General features: G+C 44.5%; 1 protein-coding gene across 2 annotated transcripts; it reads left to right on the top strand.

Moving 5' to 3' along the window:
• Positions 1-398: 398 nt before the first annotated feature.
• fbln7 (fibulin 7) lies at positions 399-24,779 on the top strand. 2 transcript variants are annotated; one of them, XM_014180002.3, is made up of 8 exons: positions 399-890; positions 5,314-5,476; positions 8,545-8,721; positions 15,551-15,676; positions 15,991-16,197; positions 17,171-17,308; positions 22,539-22,677; positions 23,410-24,779. In XM_014180002.3, the coding sequence occupies exons 1-8, from the start codon at positions 813-815 to the stop codon at positions 23,780-23,782; spliced, it is 1,401 nt and encodes a 466-aa protein (XP_014035477.3). In that variant the 5' UTR covers positions 399-812; the 3' UTR covers positions 23,783-24,779. The 2 variants fall into 2 exon arrangements, with proteins under 2 accessions (XP_014035477.3, XP_014035478.3); XM_014180003.3 differs by having other exon boundaries at positions 402-890; positions 16,060-16,197.
• The last annotated feature ends 1,023 nt before the right edge of the window (positions 24,780-25,802 follow it).

Raw genomic sequence — 25,802 nt, 5'->3', positions numbered from 1 at the left:
TTCATGCAGCTTCTATAATCAATATTATGTTGTTCGATCAAAACCGGTTGCCATGTTTCTGGGGTATAACAAAAACAATAATTTAGCTGCTATGATGCGAGTCTACCTGCTCCATTCCCTTGATGTTTTCCTAGGAATTCATGTAACCGGGGCACAGGGGGGCAGATTTGGCCTCATCAAAAATAATTCCAACCTAAGGCCTAATGGTAAAGCATCCCATTTACGTGAATGTAAAGTTTACAAACTCACTAGTCAACTTCTGCAATGACTTGCTGTAAATTGATCACTGTAAAAGTAGCCTATAAATACATCCCCAGCCATAAGAACCCACATGGCAATAGTTTTGTTCCACCCCATGAACTCACAGAAGGTTGCTTGCTCTATTCGGTCTGAGTCTAGGAATGGCGACACATCCAATGAGAAGAAGAACAGAACATTGGGGAGAGAGAGAAACGCGACTGGGGTGTTGGTGGGAGGGATTATTCCTAGTACATCCATCGCTTTTCAAAGTCTACATTTTCAGTTAGGTTAAGCAGTAGATTCAGGCTCACTCATCATAGTCTATCCAAGAGCGCACGGACGGGCACGGGGGCGCACCGCATCCCAACCGTCGCTCTCACCTGATGAGAAGCATCTTAGTTCCCATCCTGAATCCACAAACTGCCAGTTCAGTTGCGCAAACGCTGCGGAGGAGCTTTGGAAATCGAAGTTGAGTTCGTTGGTTTTCTATTCTTTAAACACCTGACTAAGTTTGACCATTTGGAGAAAAATTCGGACATCATTCCAACACCAATCCAGTTGGATTTAAAGTTATGGCACTATCAATGCTGCGCAGCGGTTTGCTTTTTCTGTGTCTGACAACTATCCATACTTGCCATGGTGGCGGACAGGTTTGTAGTCTTCGCACCTCATCATCTGTGTATGTGTGGTAGGCTACATGCGTATTACACGTAGAGATGCGTAATTTTTAAGAATATTTTGTTGGAAAAGTTATTGTTTTTTCCCTCAACAACAACCCATGCTGCAAAAGTTACTATAGGCTACAGTTAATTAGCTTTATGTTACGCTCAGAAAATAAGGCTACATTAACACGTATATAAATATGTCTTGCAGTGTTTTGTTAACTGTACACGTAGTCCTTCATGTTCTTCCTCAGACAAAACAAACCATAACTTGGAATTGCTATCCATCCCTGGTATGTTCCAATGTAAAAGGTTTAGCCATGATTTGAACATGTAGGCTATTATTGGCCATGTCCTCATCACAAATGAGCAAGGACTGTCCTTACAGGATTACACAAATATCCCATTGAGCAAGGGAAATTACCTATTGAAAGTTTATACGAGGGAAGCCATGAGCACGGACTCTTGGACGCCTTTCGGTATCTTTGTCCAGGATTCTAAAACAAGCCATGTATATATGAGTCCACTGTGTGTGTGTGTGTGTGTGTGTGTGTGTGTGTGTGTGCGTGTGTGCAGGGCTCCAGACTGGGACCATTCGCATCAGTGCGAACTCCACATTCTACATGGTCACCTCTCTCAAAAGGCTAAGACCATGATTTGGTCAAACAGTAAAGTTCATTATCCTCATGATTCCTGTAATGACAGTGTCTGTCTGCCCCTCTATCTCTTTCGCTGGGGCCTGCTGCTGTGTGGACTGTTCTGATTGTATGACATAAAAAAAAATCATATTGCGGGAAAACACAGCTATTCAACTGTGTCAGCTCTCAATTTTGAGCTCAACGGCAACTATTTATAACAAGATATGTAAAATGGTTGGCTATAGGCCTATAGAGCGCGAAAAATGGGCATTGGCCATTGGGATTGCAAAGGCCTTAATGGGCGCTAGGCTACAACTGCAACGTTTATGGGGATATTCAACATTTTGTGTTATATTTACATGGCTACTAACAGTGGTTATTATATTTAGAGTCAGCAATCTAGCTAATGTGTTTTGAGTTTCCACTTACTCATGTGGTGAATTATCCCAAAATATACTGTTGACCTATGATATTAGTGCACATAAAGATGCAGGCAAATTCATCTCTATTGAACAAAAACCAACCAGAACATTCTGGAGCCCTATTTTAACAGTAAAATCTAACCACAATAGCATAATTGTCAACCCAAAATGCAAGACAATCACTGAATTAGGTTGCACATAAAAATTATTTGAATAACAACATGAAAGATGATGAAACAACGTGCTTCTTGAATAGCATCTCAGTAGTCTGTTACACGTTTTAATAAAGCACTATGAATTACTTCATAAGATGATACAAATGTTTTCAATTGAGTGACGTTGCAATTTCATATGGGTGTGAACAAATTATGGGCTGGTGCCATCAAGGGAAAATGTTTAGTGTGAGCCCTGGTTTGTGTGTGTGTGTCTGTGTGTGTTGCTAGGATGGATATGAGTCCACTACTGTGTCAGTTAGTGGCATTTCCCTTTACCCTGGGGGAGAGTCGTCAAATAAAATAAAAGAGCACAGTCTTATTGAAGCATACTCTTGGCCAATGCCCCTCTGAGAATTTACCTTTATAAGGGCAGTTCTGCTTAAGTTTAGGAAAGTTATTGCAGTACTCACAGTGGGCATTGATTGTCATTTCAAGTATGTAAGGTATGCCCTCACCTGAGAAATTACACTTTTCTACAGACTTGTTAAATATGATTGAAAAGGATTAGCAAACAGCCATTTATTTCACTGTTCTCTGAGACTTTGGAATGAGCTTATCTGTCAACAGCCTGCTCTCAAATAACTCATGGGCTCATGGCATCCAGGCTATGTGCTGAAGCTGAATACAAAGCTGGTCCATTCAGGGTTTGTTATCCAAGGAGTCTGTAGCTGTGTCCCAAATGGCACCCTATTCCCTATATAGTGCATTACTTTGCATTGACCTCAGTCAAAAGTATTGCACTATATAGGAAATAGGGTGTAATTTGGGATGCAACCTCTGTGTTTCCTGCCATGTAAATATACAGAGGGCCAGGGTTCTGGACAGAGGTCTCACTGACAGACATCTGTCAAACAGCTTTGGTCCAGCTGCTGTATTGTCTGACACTGGAGAAGAAGGAGAAAGTGAAGAATGGAGAGAGGGAGAGAGAGGGAGGTTGTAGAGAGAGAGAGAGAGAGAGGGGTAGAGAGAGAGGGGGGCGGAGACAGAGAGAGGGAGAGAGACAGACAGTGAGAGGTGCATGGTGTGGCGGCCTCTCACATGTTCCTCCAAGTGAGTACCAGGACCAGGGGGAGGAGGGTTTTTGAGGGCTAGTGGAGACAGCTGTGGCTAGAAGCGTATTACTTTAGAAGTAGTGTACGTACATCCAATAACTTTCAGGTGCACTGTTTTGACCCAAAGGTTGTTGTCAGGCTCTTTCTTTCAGGAATCCTGTGTATGACATCTGAATCTTAATAAAAGGATATGATTTCTGAACCTTCCATGACCAGGTGGCAGGCCACAGTCATAATACTAATACAGTAATAACACAATGATATGAATGTTATTATTATTTGATCTCTGAACTCACAACCAGGTCGCTACATTACTATAATGATACTCAGTGGTGTAAAGTACTTAAGGAAGAATACTTTAAAGTACTACTTAAGTCGTTTTTTGGGGTATCTGTACTTTACTTTACTATTTATATTTTTGACCACTTTTACATTTACTCCACTACATTCCCAAAGAAAATATTGTACTTTTTACTCCATACATTTTCCCTGACAACCAAAAGTACTCGTTACATTTTGAATGCTTAGCAGGACAGGAAAATTATTACATTCACACACTTCCCTAATGCCTCTGTTCTGATCTGCCTGGCAATCCGTACATTTAAAAAACAAGAAAATGATGCCATCTGCATTGCTTAATATGAGGAATTTAAAATGATTTATACTTTTACTTTTGATGCTTAAGTATATTTTTTTCAATTACATTTACTTTTGATGCTTAAGTATATTTAAAACCAAATACTTTTAGACTTTTACTCAAGTAGTATTTTACTGGCTGACTTTCACTTTTACTTAAGTAACTTTCTATTAAGATATCTATACTTTTACTCAAGTATGACAGTTGGGTACTTTTTCCACCACTAATAATACTACAATGATATAAATGTTATTGGTCTTGTTGAAAACACCTGCGCAGCTATGAAATTGGATTGGGATTTGTTTTGGCGACGGTTGTTGGAAATGCTAGGGAACACTGGCGGAATGTCAATATTTGTAACCACAGCCATCACAGAACCCACCCACCACCAGACATTTTGAAGTTGGATTTGGGCTGCATCCCAAATGGCAACCTATTCCCTACACTCTTAGAAAAAATTTGCTATCTAGAACCTGAAAGGGTTTTTCGGCTGTCCCCATAGGAGAACCCTTTGAATAACCTATTTTGGTTCCAGGTAGAACCCTTTTGGTTCCAGGTAGAACCCTATTGGGTTCCATGTAGAACACTAGGGTTCTACGTGGAACCCAAAAGAGTTCTACCTGGAACAAAAAAGGGTTATCCTATGGGACAGCCAAATAACCCTTCTGGAACCCTTTTTGCTAAGAGTGTATATAGTGCACTACATTGACCAAGGCCCATAGTGCTCTGGTCAAAAGTAGTGCACTATATAGGGAATAGGGTGCCATTTGGGACGTGACCTTGGAGTTGATCGGGTGATGTCATTAACTACCACAGCTGCGCTTGGCTTGTTAAATCATACCTGCCTCTTCTCATATGTTATGACGATTACACATTTTGTGGATTTTATTGGAAGTTGTGATTTATTGAAGCTTGCTCATTTTAATTGCGTTATAATACTGTCATAGTGCAAATCCCATGGTTTATTTATATGCTTCCCATTAAATGTATATTAAACATGGTTTAATATCTTCAAATACTTGTTGTTTTAACATTTTGTTATGTGTGTGACTAAGAACAAAATAGGTCGTGGCTTGTAAATCTGAAAGCCAACACTCCTTAGTTTCTAATTTCCCAGGTCTGTACTGGTATGTGCTTCATTGTTTTCCAGAACTGCATGGACAAACACCACCAAGAACCATGTTCTTCATGTTGTTTTCATGTTTGACCAGTTATACATGTATTTAACTTTATGATATCTTATGTTAACATCACAGGAGGCTACTGAGGGAAAATTGGCTCATAATAATGGCCGGAACAGAGCAAATGGAATGGCATCAAACACCTGGAAACCATGGAAACCATGTGTTTGATGTATTTGCTACCATTCCACTGGTTCCGCTCCAGTTATTACCACAAGCCCGGCCTCCCCAATTAACATGTAGTGTATGTGTCTCTCTGTCTCCAGAACTGCATGGATAAACACCAGGTGGTTGGTGTTCTCCGTCAGATGGAGAAGTTTCTGAAGGGACAGGAGATGAGGTTCACAGAGGGACTACGCATCATGAAGTCTAAACTGGCAACCCTACAGAACTCTGTCTCCAAGTTGCCTCAGGCTGATCAGTCAGCTGGTGAGTAGACCGAGAGTATAACCATTCTCCACCACTCTGCAGCACCTGAAATCAAGCTCAAGCTCCATGTACAGATCAGCCTAGGGGTTCTTTACGCTATCTTGCTCTCTTTTTCTAGCTGTCTCTCCTCAATATAGCAGCTGATGAATGATTCATCAACAGAGGAGAAAATTTGAGCACGTTGAAGGATAATGGAAGTAGAAATCTTGTCTTTCAATGTACTCCACTTTTCTTCTCTATTTATGCACCTTGTTTAGAGAGCCAGGCCCAGGCCTAAAGGTCCCCTAGCCTGGGCCTGGCCTGGCCTACTTCCATTGTCCTTAAGAGTGGCTCTACTGCAGAGACATAACATCCTAACCAGAGGGTAAGGGGAGGAGTGTTAGAGGCTAGGGAGTAGTGTGTGGTCTACCATCATTGGATTTTGGGGAAATTATTGTATTGTTTACCATGTCAGTATTGTTTACCATAATGTGCATTGATAGGATTCACATCCCCCTTCCTGGTTTTGTGGTCACTAAACCAACAAAATAAGGAAACAGTTAGATTTGAAAGTTTAGCTTAAAGTTGAAAGTTTCCCACTGAAACCCAAGCTTCTGCATAGCACTTAAATGACATGTGAACTCTCTTCGACCTGATTTTGACGCTTTAGTAGATAAACCTCAGTATTGGGTCAATGTGGAAATCGTTGGTCTTCTAGTAGTTACCACTGTCCTTTTGGATCAAATGTTTTTCTTCCAGACAACTAGTTAGGCTTATCAGGGATTTCTATCAAACTTAGCCATAGCAACTTCTATTGTATTATTTTCAATTCTATTCTATTCAATTTTTTTCTATTCTATTCCTGTGAAAATGGATGAATAGAGTCATTCATCAACTGCTATATTGAGAGAGATAGAGAAAGAGTAAAAGAGAGAAAGAGAGAGAGAGAGAGAAAGAGAGAGAGAGAGAGAGAATGCTCTCATTTACAGTACACACCGAGCACTCAATAGGAGACTGACAGGAAGTGGAATTGTGTCGTTTGGCACCATTACAGTACACACAGAGCACTCAATAGGAGACTGACAGGAAGTGGAATTGTGTCGTTTAGCACCAGACACCTGGATGATAACTCTGCTCTTATTGGTATAGAACAACCCTCCCCCCTCTCTCTCTCTTTTGCTCAAAAATAAACTAGACACCGTTTAGCCATGTGCTTGCAATTACTTTAAAGATTTCTCTTCTCCTGTTTCTGTTGTTGTATAGTTACAGTGAGGGTACAAAACATTATGAACACCTGCTCTTTCCATGACATAGACTGACCATGTGAAACCAGGTGAAAAACATGATCCCTTATTGATGTCACTTGTTAAATCCACTTCAATCAGTGTAGATGAAGGGGATGAGTCAGGTTAAATAATGATTCTGCTCTTACTGGTAAAGCCTTGAGACAATTGAGACGTGGATTGTGTATGTGTGCCATTCAGAGGGTGAATTGGTAAAACCTAAAAATTAAGTGCCTTTTAACAGGGTACTGGAGTAGGTGCCAGGCACACCGGTTTGTGTCAAGAACTGCAATGCAGCTGGGTTTTTCACACTCAACAGTTTCCTGTGTGTACCATCCAGCCAACTTGACACAACTGTGGGAACCATTGGAGTCTACATGGGCCAGCATGTGTGTGGAACGCTTTCGACACCTTGTAGAGTCCAAGCCCAGACGAAATGAGGATGTTCTGCAACTCAATATTAGGAAGGTGTTCTTAATATTTTGTACACTCAGTGTTTATTCTCCCATTAAATTTGATTTTAAAAAATCCCCTGAATTTTTTAATGCATAAGGGTGGGGTATTTTGGTATTTGGTATTTTATAAGGATAAGCATTAGCTGTAGCAAAAGCAGCAGCTACTCTTCCTGGGGTCCACACAAACCAGGAAACATGACATAATACAGAACATTAAGAGACAAGAACAGCTCAACGACAGAACTACATATTTGTTTTGTTGAGCAATATGAGATGGAACGGATTTCTGTGCAATAATGGCTCTATATAATACTGTACACTTTCTTGAATTTGTTCTGGATTTGGGGACAGTGAAAGACTGTGCTTTCAATCATCTTTGGTAAATAAAAAATATTTGAAGGCATATTTTTGTACAGTCAAATGACGGGAATGTTCTTACTGTGCTTTCAATTAGTTGAAAATTGAAAGCACAGTAAGAACATTCCCTGCGTTTAACTGTACAAAAATATCCCTGAAAGATGAGGTATGTTGGTTATGTATCAAAATGCTGCTTCCTGCCATGCCTGTGTTCTATATCGGATTTAGTCTACAACTTACAGTATTTCCATACAATTTTACTTTGGGAGGTACAATATTATGCAATTGACAGGGTGTGGGGTGTTTATCCCAAAAGCGTAAGCTGTACTGTACTAGAGGTCAAACCTCTTTATTTAGATACAGACTTAGAAAAGAAGCACATACTGATCTAATTACATTAAAACCTTGGCTTTCAATTGTAAGTAGTAGGCTAACTCCAGAACACAGGCATGGCAGGAATCAGCATTTTGAAACATAACCAACATACCTCATCTTTCAGGCATATTTTTGTACAGTTAAAGAAAGGGAACATTTGATCAGTGGGTAATTACAACACCTTGGCTTTCAATTCTGTACATTTGTGGGATTCTTTTCTATTATTGCTGCCATTTTATCCTTTATGCATTTGTAGTAGGCCTAGTTTCTCTCAATAAAATGGTAATTTGTTGAGAACTATTTCAAGTAGCTGTTTTATTTAGCTATAGAACTGGTATTGTTGGTTTCCCCTCGCCTCCAAAATGGCTAGCAGCTGTAATCTGTTGGATGAAATGAGGCATTGTCTCAGTCTTTTCCCATGAAGTGGTCCTAGAGTCCTACAGTACCAACAGTACCCAGTTGACATGTGTATGTCCTAAGGCACTAAATACCACAGGATGCTGGGTGCACGATATGCATACATGTGTGACAATCTTCTCTCTCCTTCTCTCTTCCTCCCCCTCTCCCCTCTACCTCCCTCTGTCCTCCCTCTGTCCTCCCTCTTCTCTCTCTACCTCAGCTCCCTCTATATGCCCCTCCCTGGAAGCCCCTGTCCATGGGACGAAGTTTGGCTCCAAGTATTTCATCAGTCATGAGGTCCATTTCACCTGTTCCCATGGTTACCATCTGGTGGGCCCCGGGACACGTGTGTGTCAAGAGAACGGGAGTTGGAGTGGTGTCAACACTATCTGTAAAGGTACATTACTGTCTGTCTGTCTGTCTGTCTGTCCAAATGGGCAATATAATCAAACACACATCACTTTAGGTGGTGCAGGGCTGAGGAAAACTTGAAGAGATGGGACCCGCACACATTGCACCACCATATCTTTATTTGGCAGTAAGTTAGTAACAATGTTCCAATGTGTCTGTCCACTGTCTGTCTGTCCACCTGAAACCAGAGCCCATCTCACACATTACATTGCAGTTTTGCTATTTCCTACACAAACGTTCCTCTTTAAAATGACTTTAGTTTACAGCAGCCAGTCACTGTAAATTGTAAAGGTCACACCACTCCTCTTCTCCTGTTGTTATTTCACTAGTGCTGCTGCCATGGACTCTGTCTTCACTACTCACTGGAATTTACTGCTATTACTGTAAATACCTTCTATCAGCAGTCGAGGGGGCAGAGAGGGGGAGGACAGAGAGGGGAGGAGCGGGCAGAGGGGAGGGGACAGAGAGGGGGACGGGGGGGTGGCAGAGAGGGGAGGAGGGGGCAGAGGGGAGGGGACAGAGAGGGGTACGGGGGGTGGCAGAGAGGGGAGGAGGGGGCAGAGGGGAGGAGACAGAGAGGGGGACGGGGGGGTGGCAGAGAGGGGACAGAGAAGGGGACAGAGTGGGGGACAGAGAAGGGGACAGAGAGGGGGACAGAGAGGGAGGCAGAGAGGGAGACAGAGAGGGGGACAGAGAGGGGGACAGAGAGGGGGATAGAGAGGGGGACAGAGAGGGAAGCAGAGAGGGAGACAGAGAGGGGGACAGAGAGGGGATAGAGAGGGGGACAGAGAGGGGGATAGAGAGGGGGACAGAGAGGGAAGCAGAGAGGGAGACAGAGAGGGGGACAGAGAGGGGGACAGAGAGGGGGACAGAGGAAGGGGACAGAGAGGGGAGACAGAGGGCGAGCAGAGAAGGGGACAGAGAGGGGGACAGAGGAAGGGACAGAGAGGGAGACAGAGGGCAGCAGAGAGGGGGACAGAGGAAGGGGACAGAGGAGGGGGACAGAGGAAGGGGACAGAGAGGGAGACAAAGGGCAGCAGAGAGGGGGACAGAGGAAGGGACAGAGGAAGGGACAGAGAGGGGGACAGAGAGGGAGACAGAGGGCAGCAGAGAGGGGGACAGAGGAAGGGACAGAGGAAGGGACAGAGAGGGGACAGAGGAAGGGATAGAGAGGGGGACAGAGAGGGGGACAGAGGAAGGGACAGAGGAAGGGAGCAGAGAGGGGGACAGAGGAAGGGACAGAGAGGGGGACAGAGGAAGGGACAGAGAGGGGGACAGAGAGGGGGACAGAGGAAGGGACAGAGGAAGGGACAGAGGAAGGGACAGAGAGGGGACAGAGGAAGGGATAGAGAGGGGGACAGAGAGGGGGACAGAGGAAGGGACAGAGAGGGAAGCAGAGAGGGAGACAGAGAGGGGGACAGAGAGGGGGACAGAGGAAGGGGACAGAGATGGGGACAGAGAGGGGGATAGAGAGGGGGACAGAGGAAGGGGACAGAGGAGGGGGACAGAGGAAGGGACAGAGAGGGGGACAGAGAGGGGGACAGAGGAAGGGACAGAGGAAGGGAGCAGAGAGGGGAGCAGAGGAAGGGACAGAGAGGGGGACAGAGGAAGGGACAGAGAGGGGGACAGAGAGGGGGACAGAGAGGGGGACAGAGGAAGGGGACAGAGGAAGGGACAGAGGAAGGGACAGAGGAAGGGGATAGAGAGGGGGACAGAGGAAGGGACAGAGAGGGCAGCAGAGAGGGGGAAGGGGTGTTAGTAAAGAGTAAGGAGCGATGGTTACAGGTCAAAATGTTTAACACGTGCTAATGTTATATTAGAGTGCGGTGGTCTATTGAAGCCTTGTTTCCAAAGTATGTGTCTGCACAGTGGCGATCCATCCATACACCTGTTAGTGCTTAGCTTTTACTACTGATATCACTATCACTTTAAACTCCCATCCTGTTCTTCACAATTTGACCTATGAAGATTTTCTGATAAAATTGTGGTCAGAGTGGCTGCAGTGGCTACAAAAATACAGTTGAAACTAAATCTAGGCCGTGTTCTTTGGGGCATGCCATGTAAAATGTTTAGCCACGAAAAATTTGAGTTTTTCATTGGACAATTCCAGGTAGTCCCTCTCTGTTTCAGTCTGTTTTCTTTCATTTGCTACCTAATGAAATGAACCCAGCCCTGCATTAATTATTGGGTTGTGCCAGACAGTGCACCCTCAACTACTCAGAGTTGAGCAAAAAAATAAATAAATTGAGACAGACTGAAGAGTTAACAGACAGACATTCCTGTAAGGAACTGACTGAGCTTGTTTAGTTTGTTAAAAGAACACTACTGGACAGAAATCTGGCGTCTGCGACCCAGACCCTTTGTTGTTCTAGAATCTAGAGTAGTCTGTTCAGACAGAGGGCCCTGAAGACTTGTAAAGATTGATGACAGAGGAAGAGAGAGGGAAAGAGAGAGGAAAAGAGAGATAAAGAGAGATAGAGGAAGAGAATATGAGGAAAGAAAGGGGAAGAGATGGGGGGGATAGAGGGGGGAGATAGACAAGGAGATAGAGAGAAAGACAGAAAAAGAGAGAAGAGAGTGAAAAGGTGCAGAGTGAAAAATACCTGACCTATAAGAGGGAGAGGGATAGATAGAGAGAGAGATAGATAGAGAGAGGGAGAGAGAGAGGGAGAGGGAGAGAGAGAGGGAGGGATAGATAGAGAGAGGGAGAGAGATAGATAGAGAGAGATAGATAGAGGGAGGGAGAGGGAGAGAGATAGAGGGAGATAGAGGGAGAGAGGTAGATGGAGATCGAGGGAGAGAGATAGATAGAGGGAGGGAGAGGGAGAGAGAGAGGGAGAGAGGGAGGGAGAGGGATAGATAGAGAGAGAGGGGGAGATAGAGGGAGAGAGATAGATAGAGGGAGGGAGGGAGAGGGATAGATAGAGGGAGGGAGAGGGATAGATAGAGGGAGGGAGAGGGATAGATAGAGGGAGAGATAGATAGAGAGATAGAGGGAGGGAGAGGGATAGATAGAGGGAGGGAGATAGATAGAGAGAGAGATAGATAGAGAGAGATAGATAGAGGGAGGGAGAGGGAGAGAGATAGAGGGAGATAGAGGGAGAGAGGTAGATGGAGATCGAGGGAGAGAGATAGATAGAGAGAGAGATAGATAGAGAGATAGATAGATAGAGGGAGGGAGAGGGAGAGATAGAGGGAGGGAGATAGATAGAGAGAGAGATAGATAGAGAGAGATAGAGGGAGGGAGGGAGATAGATAGAGGGAGGGAGGGAGAGGGAGAGAGATAGAGGGAGATAGAGGGAGAGAGGTAGATGGAGATCGAGGGAGAGAGATAGATAGAGGGAGGGAGAGGGAGAGAGAGAGGGAGAGAGGGAGATAGAGGGAGAGGGATAGATAGAGGCAGAGGGATAGATAGAGAGGGAGAGGGATAGATAGAGGGAGAGGGATATTTAGAGGGAGAGAGAGGGAGAGAGATAGATAGAGGGAGGGATAGATAGAGAGAGGGAGAGAGAGGGAGAGATAGAGGGAGAGAGATAGATAGAGGGAGGGAGAGAGAGCGAGAGAGAGGGAGAGAAAGGGAGAGAGAGAGGGATAGATAGAGGGAGAGAGAGGGAGAGGGATAGATAGAGCGAGAGAAAGGGAGAGGGATAGATAGAGAGGGAATGAGAAATGAGAATAGAAGGAGGGCACAGTCCCTCGGTCTTTAGCTCTGTGGGCTAACTGTATTTTGAACGAGAGTGCTATAGAGGGATAGCTAGAGGGAGAGGGAGAGAGAAAATGAAAGAGGGAAAGAGGTAGGTCTTTGCCTCTGAGGGTTAACTGTATTTTGACTCCTCTCCTAATCCCATGGCATTTATTTGCCTTCCCCGGGGCCACCTGACCACAGGACAGGTACAGATGTACAGACCTATTTCACTCACTGGGATATTCTTAAACTCCTTTCCCACATATTTTACATTTTTTATCCTCTCTCTCTCAATAGTGCTTTTTTAAAGCCAAACTCTAAATTTAGACATCTTATATATGTATAGGACTACCCCCTTTAGAACCCATCCACAGAGATGATATTGTGCAAGTCGGGTCTTTTCCTGGTCGTTTTAAACATCAACATCACTGTCTCCTTTGAGACCTAAGCACACATTGACTGAACTGACTGTACCACTTGGTATGTGTCTCAAATGGCTCCCTATTGCCTATTTAGTGCACTACTTTTGACCAGAGACCTATGTGAATAGGGTGCCATTTGGAATGCACCTTGGAATGTCTCGGCTAGTGCCAATAGCGATGGCCGGACTGGCAGAGATGTGAGCCATCAATAGCATGCTTAACATAGTTGCTGCTATTAGACCATGGGCCGTGGTGCTGTAATGAAATATGTGCGTGCAGCATGGATGAACTTAACCTCTGCCTTCTGGAACCCCTGGACAAAGAGACTGAAGAGAGGACAGCAGGATGAACTTAACCTCTGCCTCCTGCAACCCCTGGACAAAGAGACTGAAGAGAGGAACAGGATGAACTTAACCTCTGCCTTCTGGAACCCCTGGACAAAGAGACTGAAGAGAGGAACAGGATGAACTTAACCTCTGCCTCCTGCAACCCCTGGACAAAGAGACTGAAGAGAGGAACAGGATGAACTTAACCTCTGCCTCCTGCAACCCCTGGACAAAGAGACTGAAGAGAGGAACAGGATGAACTTAACCTCTGCCTTCTGGAACCCCTGGACAAAGAGACTGAAGAGAGGAACAGGATGAACTTAACCTCTGCCTCCTGCAACCCCTGGACAAAGAGACTGAAGAGAGGAACAGGATGAACTTAACCTCTGCCTCCTGCAACCCCTGGACAAAGAGACTGAAGAGAGGAACAGGATGAACTTAACCTCTGCCTCCTGGAACCCCTGGACAAAGAGACTTAAGAGAGGAACAGAAAAAAGAGAAGGGGCTAGTAATCTTACAGTAGCCCTGCTGCCAATCCTGGACTGCATCCCAAATTACATCATATTATCTGTGTTGTGCACTACTTATGGGCCCTGGTCAAAATTGCACTACATAGAGAATATAATGCCATTTGTGACGTAGTCGTTATTATGGGAGAATAGCAGCAGCATGGAGAGGGGAAGGGGAATAGGGGAATGCGCCCACCTCCGGAATGCAGTCTAGTACAGGTGTTTTTTGTGTCCTCCGAGACATTTAATGCCACTTTAACGAGGGGTTCATTCAGTGAGGGCTCTGAGCTCCAGCCACAATGAAGAATGGGCCTTTTCTTCTGTTCCACTTATCTGTTTATGTGAGGCTTGGTACCCCTTTAGTTGGCCAGCCGGCGGGCTCATGGGATGGGCTGCCTTCTCCCTTTCAGCCTGGCTTTCAGGGGCTGCTCCAGCTCAAACAAGGTCACCCTGAATGGGATGTGTGTGTGTTATTCCTCCCCCTAGCAGAAGAAAAATCTAATCAAAGTTTATGTTCGAGGTACACAGTTTAGAAGATGTTAAAGCAGGTGCAGCGAAACGCTTATGTTACTAGCTCTTAACAATGCAGTAAAATATCAAACAAGTAAACACACACAAAAAGAAAGAAATCAAGAGTATGTTACAGTCCCTTATGTCTCTGGAAGGAGATCCTCGCCCTGAGCGCATCTACTTTATTGTCCAGGAACTGAATGTTGATGGTTTGCTCGCCGCCTGAGTCTGACTAGAACCCCACTTCTGTTCCCTCTTCTCCGGCATCAACCTTTTGGTGTAGCACCTGGGATGAATGGGGCTGCCTCTGAAAGTTCGAACAAAGGATCCACAAAAATGTGTCAGACCCCCAGTACTCCTGCTCCAGGCAGTCCACCAATTCAGAGAGAGGTGATGGTGGATACAGGGAGGGGGGATGAGGGTAGAGTAGGGTGTGTGTGTGTGTGTGTGTGTGTGTGTGTGTGTGTGTGTGTGTGTGTGTGTGTGTGTGTGTGTGTGTGGGTGTGTGTGTGTTATTCTTAATCCCGTGATAGAGCCACTACTCTCAAGAGACAGACGGCTTTCTTCTAATTTCCAATGATAACATTGTCCACTGCAGCCAAATGAAGAAGCATTTTTGTTGTTATGGATTAAGATCCACGTTTGAAGAATAACCTTTTCTCCATGTTTATAAGTACAAAATCAGTACAAACCTCTTCTAGGGAGTTTTTCACTTGTTATAAGCAGTTACATAAACACACAGACTCTTGGAGTCAGTGGAAGGCATGTGCCTCCTAACATTACAATTCTACAAGAATTAAAACCGTTATAAAACCATTAAAACCATAATGCTAATAAAACCATGCCAACGGTCTCTGGAGAACTTTGTTCATCATGCTCATTTGCCAACAACCCCCAACTCACCATCCATCCATACCCCATCTATGCAAGTCCATTTAGCTCAAACAACACCACTTCTTTATACAGTATGAATCAGGACTGAAACATTTCATCTCTCATTTCAAGCACTTTGAACGGTGAGGCTGGAGACTTGAAGGGGAGTATTGACGGGGAAGCAAATGAATTGTCCTCTGTCTGTAAATGATGCTACCAGGTTAGTCTGGTCTAAATCTACTGTATTAGGTATCATTCATCCCCTGGACAGAGAGCAGACCTACAGCCCCTAGATGGGACTAAGACAAGTATAGAGCTAACAGTATGCTCATTCATGTGTGAGACATGATGTATGTATTTAGAACAGTGTCAACCACAGAATTAAATAGAACACTAGAATTGACATTGTCTTTCCAGGCAATGTGACTACAGGGCAGCCATCTTGGTCAGGGAAATCTTTCATTCTTTCACCTCTCCCTTATGTCCATAGATGTGAGTGAGTGCTCCAGCAACCCATGCCAGAACGGAGGGACTTGTGTAGAGGGAGTCAACCAATACAAGTGCACCTGTCCACAGAGCTGGAGTGGATCCAACTGTCAGCACCAGACACAGACGGGTCAGCAGTACCAGACTTCATACACCTAAGACCCTACCATAGGACATAGGACCTAGAGAATTGCATGACATTGCTATTTGTTACTATCTCACATATGATGTTCTGTTGTACATACTGTATTTGTGGATATCTGCATTGTTGTATGTGTTGTGTTATGTCGGTGTATGTGTTGTCCAGTCCTTGATACGTGTATGTCCTTGTCTTTGTTGTTTGTCCATGTATTGTCATGTACGTCTGCATGGTTGGGTTGTGGTTGTGCTGTGGTTGTATTTGTGCCTGTGCTTTTTGTGCGTGGTTGTGGTTGCGTTGTCCAGTGGTGCACAGGCCCTCTCCGGGCCGCCGGGCGAAGTTTAAGCTCCTCCCTCTCCCTCTCTCGCGTTCAGCGCCACCTGAGTGGAGCGTCATGAACGACCCTGCGTTTAGCCGACGACCCCGCTGTGCCAAGGTGGACAGAGCCCAACACTGTAGCTGCGACGCTGGCTTTCACATGAGTGGCACGTCGGACAACAGCATCTGCCAGGGTGAGACAGTCAGACAGTGATCTAGCCTGGTTAGTTTGGTTATGTTAGCCTGGTTAGTTTGGTTCAATCTGGTTTAATGAGGCTATGCCAAAGTGGACAGAGCCCAACGCTGTGATCTTGTGTTTCATATGAATGGCACCTCGGACAACTCCATCTGCCAGGGAAAGACTGGCCTTTTCCAGAAACAACCCCTAGCATCTAGCCCCTACCCACTAAACACTAGTTAGGACCTGAGAGGATTGGATAGTTATAAGCAATATGGTGGCGATATCTCCACCTTCCTATTTGAAAGATAACAAATACTGTTTGAACCCAGGTCTGCTGCTTGACATGGCTGCAATGTCCATAGTTTATGTGTCTAGACCCTGGAGCACCCATTTCCATCTCTTGTGCTGTTGCAGAGATGTCATGTTATTGGTCCCTAACTCTTAATTAGGCATTAAACAACTCTCTCCTTACCCCATCCCAGACAGCCAGACAGAACAGATGAGAGATTGGACAGAGGGCCTCTTGCCCTTTAGCTCAAATCCTTCTACCTACTGTATCCCTCTCTATCCTTCCACCTATTCCTCTCTTTCTATCCTTCTATCCTCTATTCCTGTCTCGATCCTTGTAAATATATGACTCTAGGGAAGGGATCATCAACTGCTTTCAGCCTCGGGCCATTTTTTTCTTGAGCGGATGGTCGGGGGGCTGGAACATAATTACAAATAATTTGTAGACTGATATACAATATTTGACTAAAACAATAATTTCAAACCTTGCTTACATTTTTTTAAATCACGTATCTCTATTATATTTGGGAATACTTGGGAACAGATATCCAAAATTAAAATCACTTGGAGCTGATTTTCTGGTGTTTTACAATATTTTATGTCTAACCATGAAAATAAATACATTTTGTTTTTTTTGCTCAGAAAACTTCAGGGGTCAAATAAAACCACTCTTCCCCCTCCTCTCTCTCTCCGCCCAGATGTGAACGAGTGTGAGGTGTACCGGCTGGACCAGGGGGGCAAGCTGTGTGTGTATGAGTGTGTCAACGTCCCAGGCTCCTACCAATGCTCCTGCCCCAGAGGCTACAAGCTGCTGCCTGATGGAAGGAGCTGTGAGGGTGAGTGACAGGGGGGTAGGAGAGTGGGAGGATAGGAGGGGATGGAGGGGGGAAGGGAGGGTAGGAGGGGATGGTGGGATGCGGGCAGAAGAGAGGGTAGAAGGGAATGGAGGGATGGAGGGTGGAAGGGGGGCAGGAGAGGATGGAGGGTAGGAGGGGATGGAGGGCGGTAGGGAGGGTAGGAGGGAATGGAGGGCTGTAGGGAGGGTAGAAGGTAAAGTAAATAAAAAGTAAATAAAAACAATATGGGGATGAGGTAGGTAGATTGGGTGGGCTATTTACAGATGGACTATGTACAGCTGCAGCGATCAGTTAGCTGCTCAGATAGCTGATGTTTAAAGTTAGTGAGGGAAATGTAAGTCTCCAGCTTCAGTGATTTTTGCAATTCGTTCCAGTCACTAGCAGCAGAGAACTGGAAGGAAAGGCGGCCAAAGGAGGTGTTGGCTTTGGGGATGACCAGTGAGATATACCTGCTGGAGCGCGTGCTACGGTGGGTGTTGTTATCATGACCAGTGAGCTGAGATAAGGCGGAGCTTTACCTAGCATAGACTTATAGATGACCTGGAGCCAGTGGGTCTGGCGACGAATATGTAGCGAGGGCCAGCCGACGAGAGCATGCAGGTCGCAGTGGTGGGTGGTATAAGGCGTTTTGTTAACAAAACGCATGGCACTGTGATAGTGGGCATCCAATTTGCTGAGTAGAGTATTGGAAGCTATTTTGTAGCTGACATCGCCGAAGTCGAGGATTGGTAGGATAGTCAGTTTTACTAGGGTAAGTTTGGCGGCGTGAGTGAAGGAGGCTTTGTTGCGAAATAGGAAGCCGATTGTAGATTTGATTTTGGATTGGAGATGTTTGATATGAGTCTGGAAGGAGAGTTTACAGTCTAGCCAGACACTTAGGTAGTTGTAGTTGTCCACGTATTCTAGGTCAGAACCGTCCAGAGTAGTGATGCTAGTCGGGCGGGTGCGGGCAGCGAACGGTTGAAAAACATGCATTTGGTTTTGCTAGTGTTTAAGAGCAGTTGGAGGCCACAGAAGGAGTGTTGTATGGCATTGAAGCTCGTTTGGAGGTTAGTTAACACAGTGTCCAAAGAAGGGCCAGATGTATACAGAATGGTGTCGTCTGCGTAGAGGTGGATCAGGGAATCACCCGCAGCAAGAGCGACATCGTTGATATATACAGAGAAAAGAGTCTTCCTGAGAATTGAACCCTGTGGTACCCCCATAGAGACTGCCAGAGGTCCGGACAACAGGCCCTCTGATTTTACACACTGAACTCTGTCTGCCAAGTAATTGGTGAACCAGGCGAGGTAGTCCTTTGAGAAACCAAGGCTATTGAGTCTGCCGATAAGAATACGGTGATTGACAGAGTCGAAAGCCTTGGCCAGGTCGATGAAGACGGCTGCACAGTACTGTCTTTTATCAATGGCGGTTATGATATCGTTTAGTACCTTGAGCGTGGCTGAGGTGCACCCGTGACCAGCTCGGAAACCAGATTGCACAGCGGAGAAGGTACGGTGGGATTCGAAATGGTCAGTGATCTGTTTGTTAACTTGGCTTTCAAAGACTTTAGAAAGGCAGGGCAGGATGGATAAAGGTCTGTAACAGTTTGGGTCTAGTGTGTGATGAGAGCTGCGCGAGTTTGTTATCTGTGCCAGCCAATTGCAACTCAATAAAACATATAGCTTATATTCAACCGAAACTGGTTCAGGCTGCCAGCCTCAAGTGCGCCTGCTGCTGAGGAGAGAGAGCGAGCGAGTGAAAGGAGCCTTGGCCTAGGCTACTGTTGATTGCGAAGATGGAGTCCTTTTTCATTGAATAAAATGTTCAGTATAGTGAAAAGAAGCTGAAAAGGGGAAAGTCCTCGGGGACAAGTTTGAATTTTGTAGTGGACGAAGATGAGAAAAACGTTGGCGTGGCTGTATGCAACTCGCTATTCAGGTTTGATGCAATTTTCTACCTTTCATTTATTTATAAAACAAAAGACTACTATCGAAATACAGCTAATTGTTTTTTGTATAGGCAGTTTGTTATAGGCAGTTTTTAAGGACAAATAACTGTGGATCATTTGGCCAATATCGCTTGTTTATTGATGGCGCTGGCAGCGCCGAGTTGGAGGTGTCTTTCTCTCTCTCTTTTTCTCAGGATTTGAATGGGTCAGTTGAATCCCAAACAGCACGGGTCTGTTTTCCACTGTGCTTTTCTGAATGGGTGTGACTGTACTTGGTTTAGTTCAGAACTGGTCTCCATTTAATATATATATATATATATATATATCGGGTCGGGTGGGAAAGCCACGGATCCAGCTTTTTGGACCGGTGAAGACTTCTAGTATGAGGGGATGGAGGACAATGGCCCATTCATTTCCATGGGTTTCTGGCTGTGGCGCTATGCATGGAGCTGCAGAGCTGGGCTTATAACTACAAAGCTACAAGCAGGGAGGGCCAGACTGGGGCTGGGGCTGAAAACGTTAGCTGTCAAATCCTTGTGTCCTTGCTTCCTTGTGCTTTGAGAGGAATTGTGTAAACAACGATGGAGTATAAGCAAGGATTTGATGGCTGTGTCTTTCATACCATCTATAGCCTTTTGGATCACATACCTTTTGGGGAAAAAAACAGAAAAACATATTGGTCAGGCACTCAAATCTCTAGGTGCATAATACCAAACAGTCATTGCATAGTCCTAACAGGGTGGAAATTTGGAGCCTAAATTAGCCATATTTCTGTGGGTGATTGAGATTAAAGGAAAAATCCACCCAAAACCACTCATTCCTATAATTTACAATATTTTTTGTCAACAAATGTTTCATTTTGTCGTTATAGTAAAGTTGGTAGCAAGTGGCGAGTGACGCAGCGATCTAAGGCACTGCATCTCAGCGCTAGAGGTGACACTACAGACCCTGGTTCGATTCCAGGCTGTATCACAACCGGCTGTGATTGGGAGTCCCATAGGGCAGAGCACAGTCGGCCCGGCGTCGTCCGGGTTTGGCTGGGATAGGCCGTCATTATAAATACGAATTTGTTCTTAACTGACATGCCTGGTTAAATAAAATGTGAAAATTGTTGTCGAAATCTATTGCAGCTCAAGTCGACTACAAAACCCACAATGCAATGCGCTCTCTATGGGCTGACTGGCTAGCAACCGTAGCTACACACAATAATACCAAAGTCAATATCAGCACGTGAAGTAGCTAGATAGCTGTAAAATCGCCTAAACAAACTGCACTATCAATTTAGGAGTCTACAAGCTCACCATGTTCACCCAGCAGATCGATGTTCCTCACCCTGGACTGAAGAAGCAGACCCTCTGTTAAATTACACCTTTCTCAAGGTAGGAATATCGCTAAAAAGATGATCAATGGCTCATTTGAGAGAAGACAACCTCCTACGTTATGACATTGGCCAGTACTGACATTTATGATATACGGTTTTGCGATCTAAATGTCGTATTCCTAACTTCTAGAGTAGTGAGAATGGCTTTATCGCAATGCTTGAACAGCAATAGCTCAGATACACATTGAAACATGAAATGACCCAGGTAATCGATAGAACATCGCGCAGAGATACACAAAAGCAATATAACATTCAAAATGGCAGAATCTTTACTTTAAGCTAGCATAATGGTAAGCGCTTGAAGATGATTTTAACTTCTAAATGTATTTTTACATGTTGAAATGTGACATATTTTCTCTATAATTTACGCTAACAGGCTGGAAATGTATGAGTGAGACAAACAGACTAGCATCATGAAAAATAGATAAAACCGATTGTTTAGTTTTGTTTAGCTTTGCCCCATTGATATTCCAACCCAAAAATGATGGCAATTTGTGAACGTGACGTCATCGTGGGAAGGGTCTGTCTTCTAAATGATAATTACTACAAACTAACAGGGTGGGAAGTGATATCAGGGTCACACAGAAAATGTTAAATACAATAATAAAAAATACAATAATGAAAAAAACGTTTTCATGAGAGAGATTTTAACTGAGACTATAAAATAATGAAGAAAGATTTGAAATATATTTAAATATTTTATGGCTGTATTTCTCGTAGAAGTTGATTAATAACACCCAGGGTCATGGGAACATGGTAAAACACCTACATCCACTGAAAAAAGTGTTCAAAATGCATAAAATTCCTTTTCCAAGATCCATATTTTTCTGTTTTTAAGGTAAAGGACACGCGACCTTATATTTAAAGCCTTTTGGAATATACATTTTACACAATATTTCCTGGGAACAGAAAAGGCAGCGCATTGTAGGAATGACCCAGCTAGACACAGCCTGGGTCCTGGCTCTGTATAATGGGGCTGGTGGGGTTGTGGGGCTTTGCAGTACATTAATAAAGGTGAAATGAGGGAATGGAGGGGGGTGACAGACGGATAAAGAGAAAAAGGGAAGGATGAATAAACAAACATCATGGTTTAGCTATGGAGGTCTAATAAAGGTGGAATGAGAGAATGGAGGAGAGAGGCGAGGGAATGGAGGGATGAAGAGAAGGGATAAACAAACATTTTCATGGTTGGTTTAGCTTCGGAGGTCTTTGGAAAGGAAGGGCGATGGTGGTGGAGGGAGGTATTGCTCTGCAGTGTGTTAGCTTAGCTATGGATGGAGGCCCTTTGAAAGGAAGAGAGGAGGGAGGGAGAGAGCAAAAGAGAAAGAGGAGGCTGGTGGCTGTATGTATTTCTGTGGATGTGTCCAGTGCCCAGTCTTTGGCCTGACCATAGTCTCTTCTCCCCAGTCCAGTTTCATCAACTCTCCTGTAGCTTATGAAGCGTTACCTTCACTGCTGGCCAGTGGAAGAGCAGATGACCTCACTACTTCCCAGCAGAACAGACCATAAGGAATGTCTTGATCCAGGATGTGAGACGAGTCATTTTGGGGAGACTAAACTGAACAACCAAATAAACAGTCAGTCCCACAGTCCTCTAGTCTAGCCCTCCTGCCCGCCAGCCCAGACGACACTAAACACGAAGCAGGGAGCCTGTCGGGCGCGTCAGAGGCTGGACGTCTCAATCTTTATTTCTCTGTTTAATTTATTCTCTCGTTCTCCCTTTCTTCCTCTCTGTCCCAACCCCCCTCTCTCTTTCTCTCTCTCTCTCTCTCTCTCTCACTCCCCTTGCTCTCTTCTTCCTCTCTCTTGCCCTCTCTTACTCTCTCCTTCCCCTCTTTCTCTCTTCCCACTCTCATCTCTCGCCCTCTCTTTCATCCCCTTCTCATGTTGTCCTCCAGATGTGGATGAGTGTCTGACCCAGCAGCACAACTGCAGTAGAGGAACAACATGTATCAACACAGGAGGAGGGTTCCAGTGTGTGAGCCCGGAGTGTCCCCGATCACACGGCAACATCAGCTACGTCAAGACGTCTCCCTTGTAAGTAGATACAGATAGACACACCCTGGTGTTTGTGTGTGTATTATTCCTCCCCCAGCAGTAGAATAATTGGTCAGAGCCCCAGTATTCCTACTGTAGGCATTCCACCAATTCAGAGGGAGGTGGCGGTGGATACAGCCTGTGTGTGTGTGTGTGTGTGTGTGTGTGTGTGTGTGTGTGTGTGTGTGTGTTATTCTTAATCCCGGGATAGATCCACTACTCTCAAGAGACAGACGGCTTTCTTCTAATTTCCAATGATAATATTGTCCACTCTGCAGCTAATTAAAGGAGCGTTTTAGTTTTGAAAAGTATTAAGTTTCCAATCTTGAGGGATAGCCAGATATACAGTGTATCTTCTGCATACTTATTCAATTGTTATGTTTTAGGGAAACAAACACAGTCACTGGAAGGCGTGTGTCTCATAGGAATGCTCTTAAAACCAGACCAGTACGACTTAAACAAAGTATGGTAGTAAAGAAATCTCAAAACAATACACTTTCTTCATACAAAATGAATCATGACTGAAACATTGTGTCTCTTATTTCAAACACTTTGACCAGGGATGCTTGACCGAGTACTAACGGGGAAAGGAATGAATTGTTCTCTGTTTGTAAATGATGGTACCAGATTGTGTGCGTTTGATTCTGTGTGCTGTGTACACATGTGTATGTTCATGTCACCTAGAGCCTATCGCTCTCAAAATGATATCAACATCTCTCTTCTCCCCCACAGTCAGTGTGAGAGGAACCCCTGCCCTATGGAGAGTCGTTCCTGTCACCTGGCTCCTAAGACGGTCTCCTTCCACTACCTCTCCCTCCCCTCCAACCTCCAGACCCCAGCTACCCTCTTCCGCATGGCGACCGCCGCCGCCCCTGGCCGCCCTGGACCCGACAGCCTGCGATTCGGCATCGTCGGGGGCAACAGCCGCGGGATGTTTGTGATGCAAAGGTCGGACCGCCAGACGGGTGAACTGATCCTGGTTCAGGGGTTACGAGGACCGCAGGATATCAGCGTTGATGTGGATATGTCCGAGTATAGTGAGCGCACCTTCCAGGCTAAGCATGTGGCGAAGGTGCATGTTCTTGTGTCGGCGTATGACTTCTGAGGAGGATGGACAGACAGAGGACAGAGGAGCGAGTGAGAGGGACAGAAGGAAGGAGGAGAAAAAGAAGAGCAATGGACAGAGGGATGGAGGGAGAAACGAGTGAGAAGGACAGAGGGAGAAGTTAAAAGAAAATGAGAGGGACAGACAGAATTGTTTGGACTGCCATTGACTATAAAGTATATTAGTGAGGATGTAACTGAAATGAATGAATGGTTGATTGAGTGAGTTAATGAATGTGAGTGAGTAAACATTTGTGAAACAAAGTGGTAATGGAATGGTAATATTCTTTTTCTTTCATTCGCTCAGGAGTTGGGCCCTGGGGTTGCCATAGTGACCGGAGGTGGCGGTCATGTATGTGCAATGCCATTGGCTAGATCTGTTTCAAGGCCCACTCCTTCATTTACTCCACTTAGTTTTTATTTAAAGCTGATGATCAAAAACGGCTGTAAATATCACAGAGTAGTCCTTTAAGAGACATGAACCCATATCTGCGTCCAAAGTGGCACCCTATTTCCTATTAAGTGCACAACTTATTTGTGCACTATGTAGGGAATGGGGTGCCATTTGGGATGCACACCCTGTATAACATGGCTCTGATTTATCTGAATATTTTGTTGCTGTTGTTTATTGTTACATACTCAGTGATTCAATGCATTGTGCTTTTACAATTTTTATAATTTACACCGATTTCTTTTTTTTACTGGCTTGCTTCGTGATTATAGGACCTAAACACTTAGAACAATTAAGAGTGTTTTTCTATTAATTCTTTTTTTTTTTTTTTACAATAGAAACATTAATATTGTACTTGGACATATTTCCACTATGCTCAAATTCAGTATGTAATTAAGATATGATGTAAGTATTACATGGTAACTACAGTGATTTGGAAGCCTTGCCAATGCAGTGTACAATATATCAGCCATCTAATGTTTTAATAAGTCATTATTATTGCACATAACTATTTCTCCATACATGAAATAAAGACAGTCCTACACTACTAGTTTGTTCTGATTTGCAGCCCATGTCCCTATCCCAAAATACAGCATACAGTGAGGAAGAACAAGTGATCAGCCCATGTCCCTATCCCAAAATACAGCATACAGTGAGGAAGAACAAGTGATCAGCCCATGTCCCTATCCCAAAATACAGCATATAGTGAGGAAGGTCAAATGATCAGCCCATGTCCCTATCCCAAAATACAGCATACAGTGAGGAAGAACAAGTGATCAGCCCATGTCCCTATCCCAAAATACAGCATATAGTGAGGAAAGTGATCAGTAATATGATCAGCAATGTTTAGGTTTAAAATAGAATTGATCAGATAGAGAAAGAATATGTTTACCAGGAAAGAACATTGGCAGTACAGACCAGAATGCAGGTCAAAGCCTGTACATACTGGACTGTTGATTAGTATTAGAACCAAAGGAATGTCAGGTCAGAGCTTTCATTTTGACTGGAGTAATAGCCATCAGGAAATGAAAGATATACCTCAATGTGTTTTTCAATTATATATTTGTCTGAGAGGGGGGGCGTAATGTTCACCACATGTCCTTTCTCTCTCGTCTTTCTTACTCTGTCTTTCGCCACTCCTCCACTCCCATCTCCGCCCGTCCCAGGGATTAAATTGCAATAAAGAAAATCAAAAGAACCGCAAGCTTCCAGGGTGGAGGGATGGAAGGGTGGGGGAGAGAGAAAAGAGATAAACATGCCATATTCATATACGCACTACACCCCTGACTCAAAATGACAATGCTCTTTAATGGCCAACTCAAGACTTCCTTTTATAATTATTAGTAACATGCCTCCTGCTCTCAGCTTGCTGTCCTCGTTTGAAGCTGTTTGCTTGGGCTGTTTGATGATGCACACATGTTTTGTAAAAGTTCAGAGCATGGGGATATTGCTGGAGACAGTTGGAGAGGAGAGTGCTGACTAGTCTGCGTAACACCTAACTCTCCAAGTCCTCCTGACTTCAGAGTCTGGAATGGCTCTTTGATGTTGTCGGCACAATGCATCGATAATG

This window comes from Salmo salar, chromosome 28 (genome assembly GCF_965601325.2).
Source record: "Salmo salar chromosome 28, fSalSal1, whole genome shotgun sequence".
Taxonomy (NCBI): Eukaryota; Metazoa; Chordata; class Actinopteri; order Salmoniformes; family Salmonidae; genus Salmo; species Salmo salar.
The sequence above is the reverse complement of the archived record's forward strand: the minus strand, read 5'-3'. Positions and strand labels throughout refer to the sequence as shown.

Bases quoted from the DNA above. Each gene is read 5' to 3' on its own strand.
- fbln7 (XM_014180002.3), top strand. From the start codon at position 813: ATGGCACTATCAATGCTGCGCAGCGGTTTGCTTTTTCTGTGTCTGACA. The intron at 8,722-15,550 runs GTACATTACTGT...TTATGTCCATAG, and splicing joins TGTCAACACTATCTGTAAAG to ATGTGAGTGAGTGCTCCAGC. The intron at 17,309-22,538 runs GTGAGTGACAGG...GTTGTCCTCCAG, and splicing joins TGATGGAAGGAGCTGTGAGG to ATGTGGATGAGTGTCTGACC.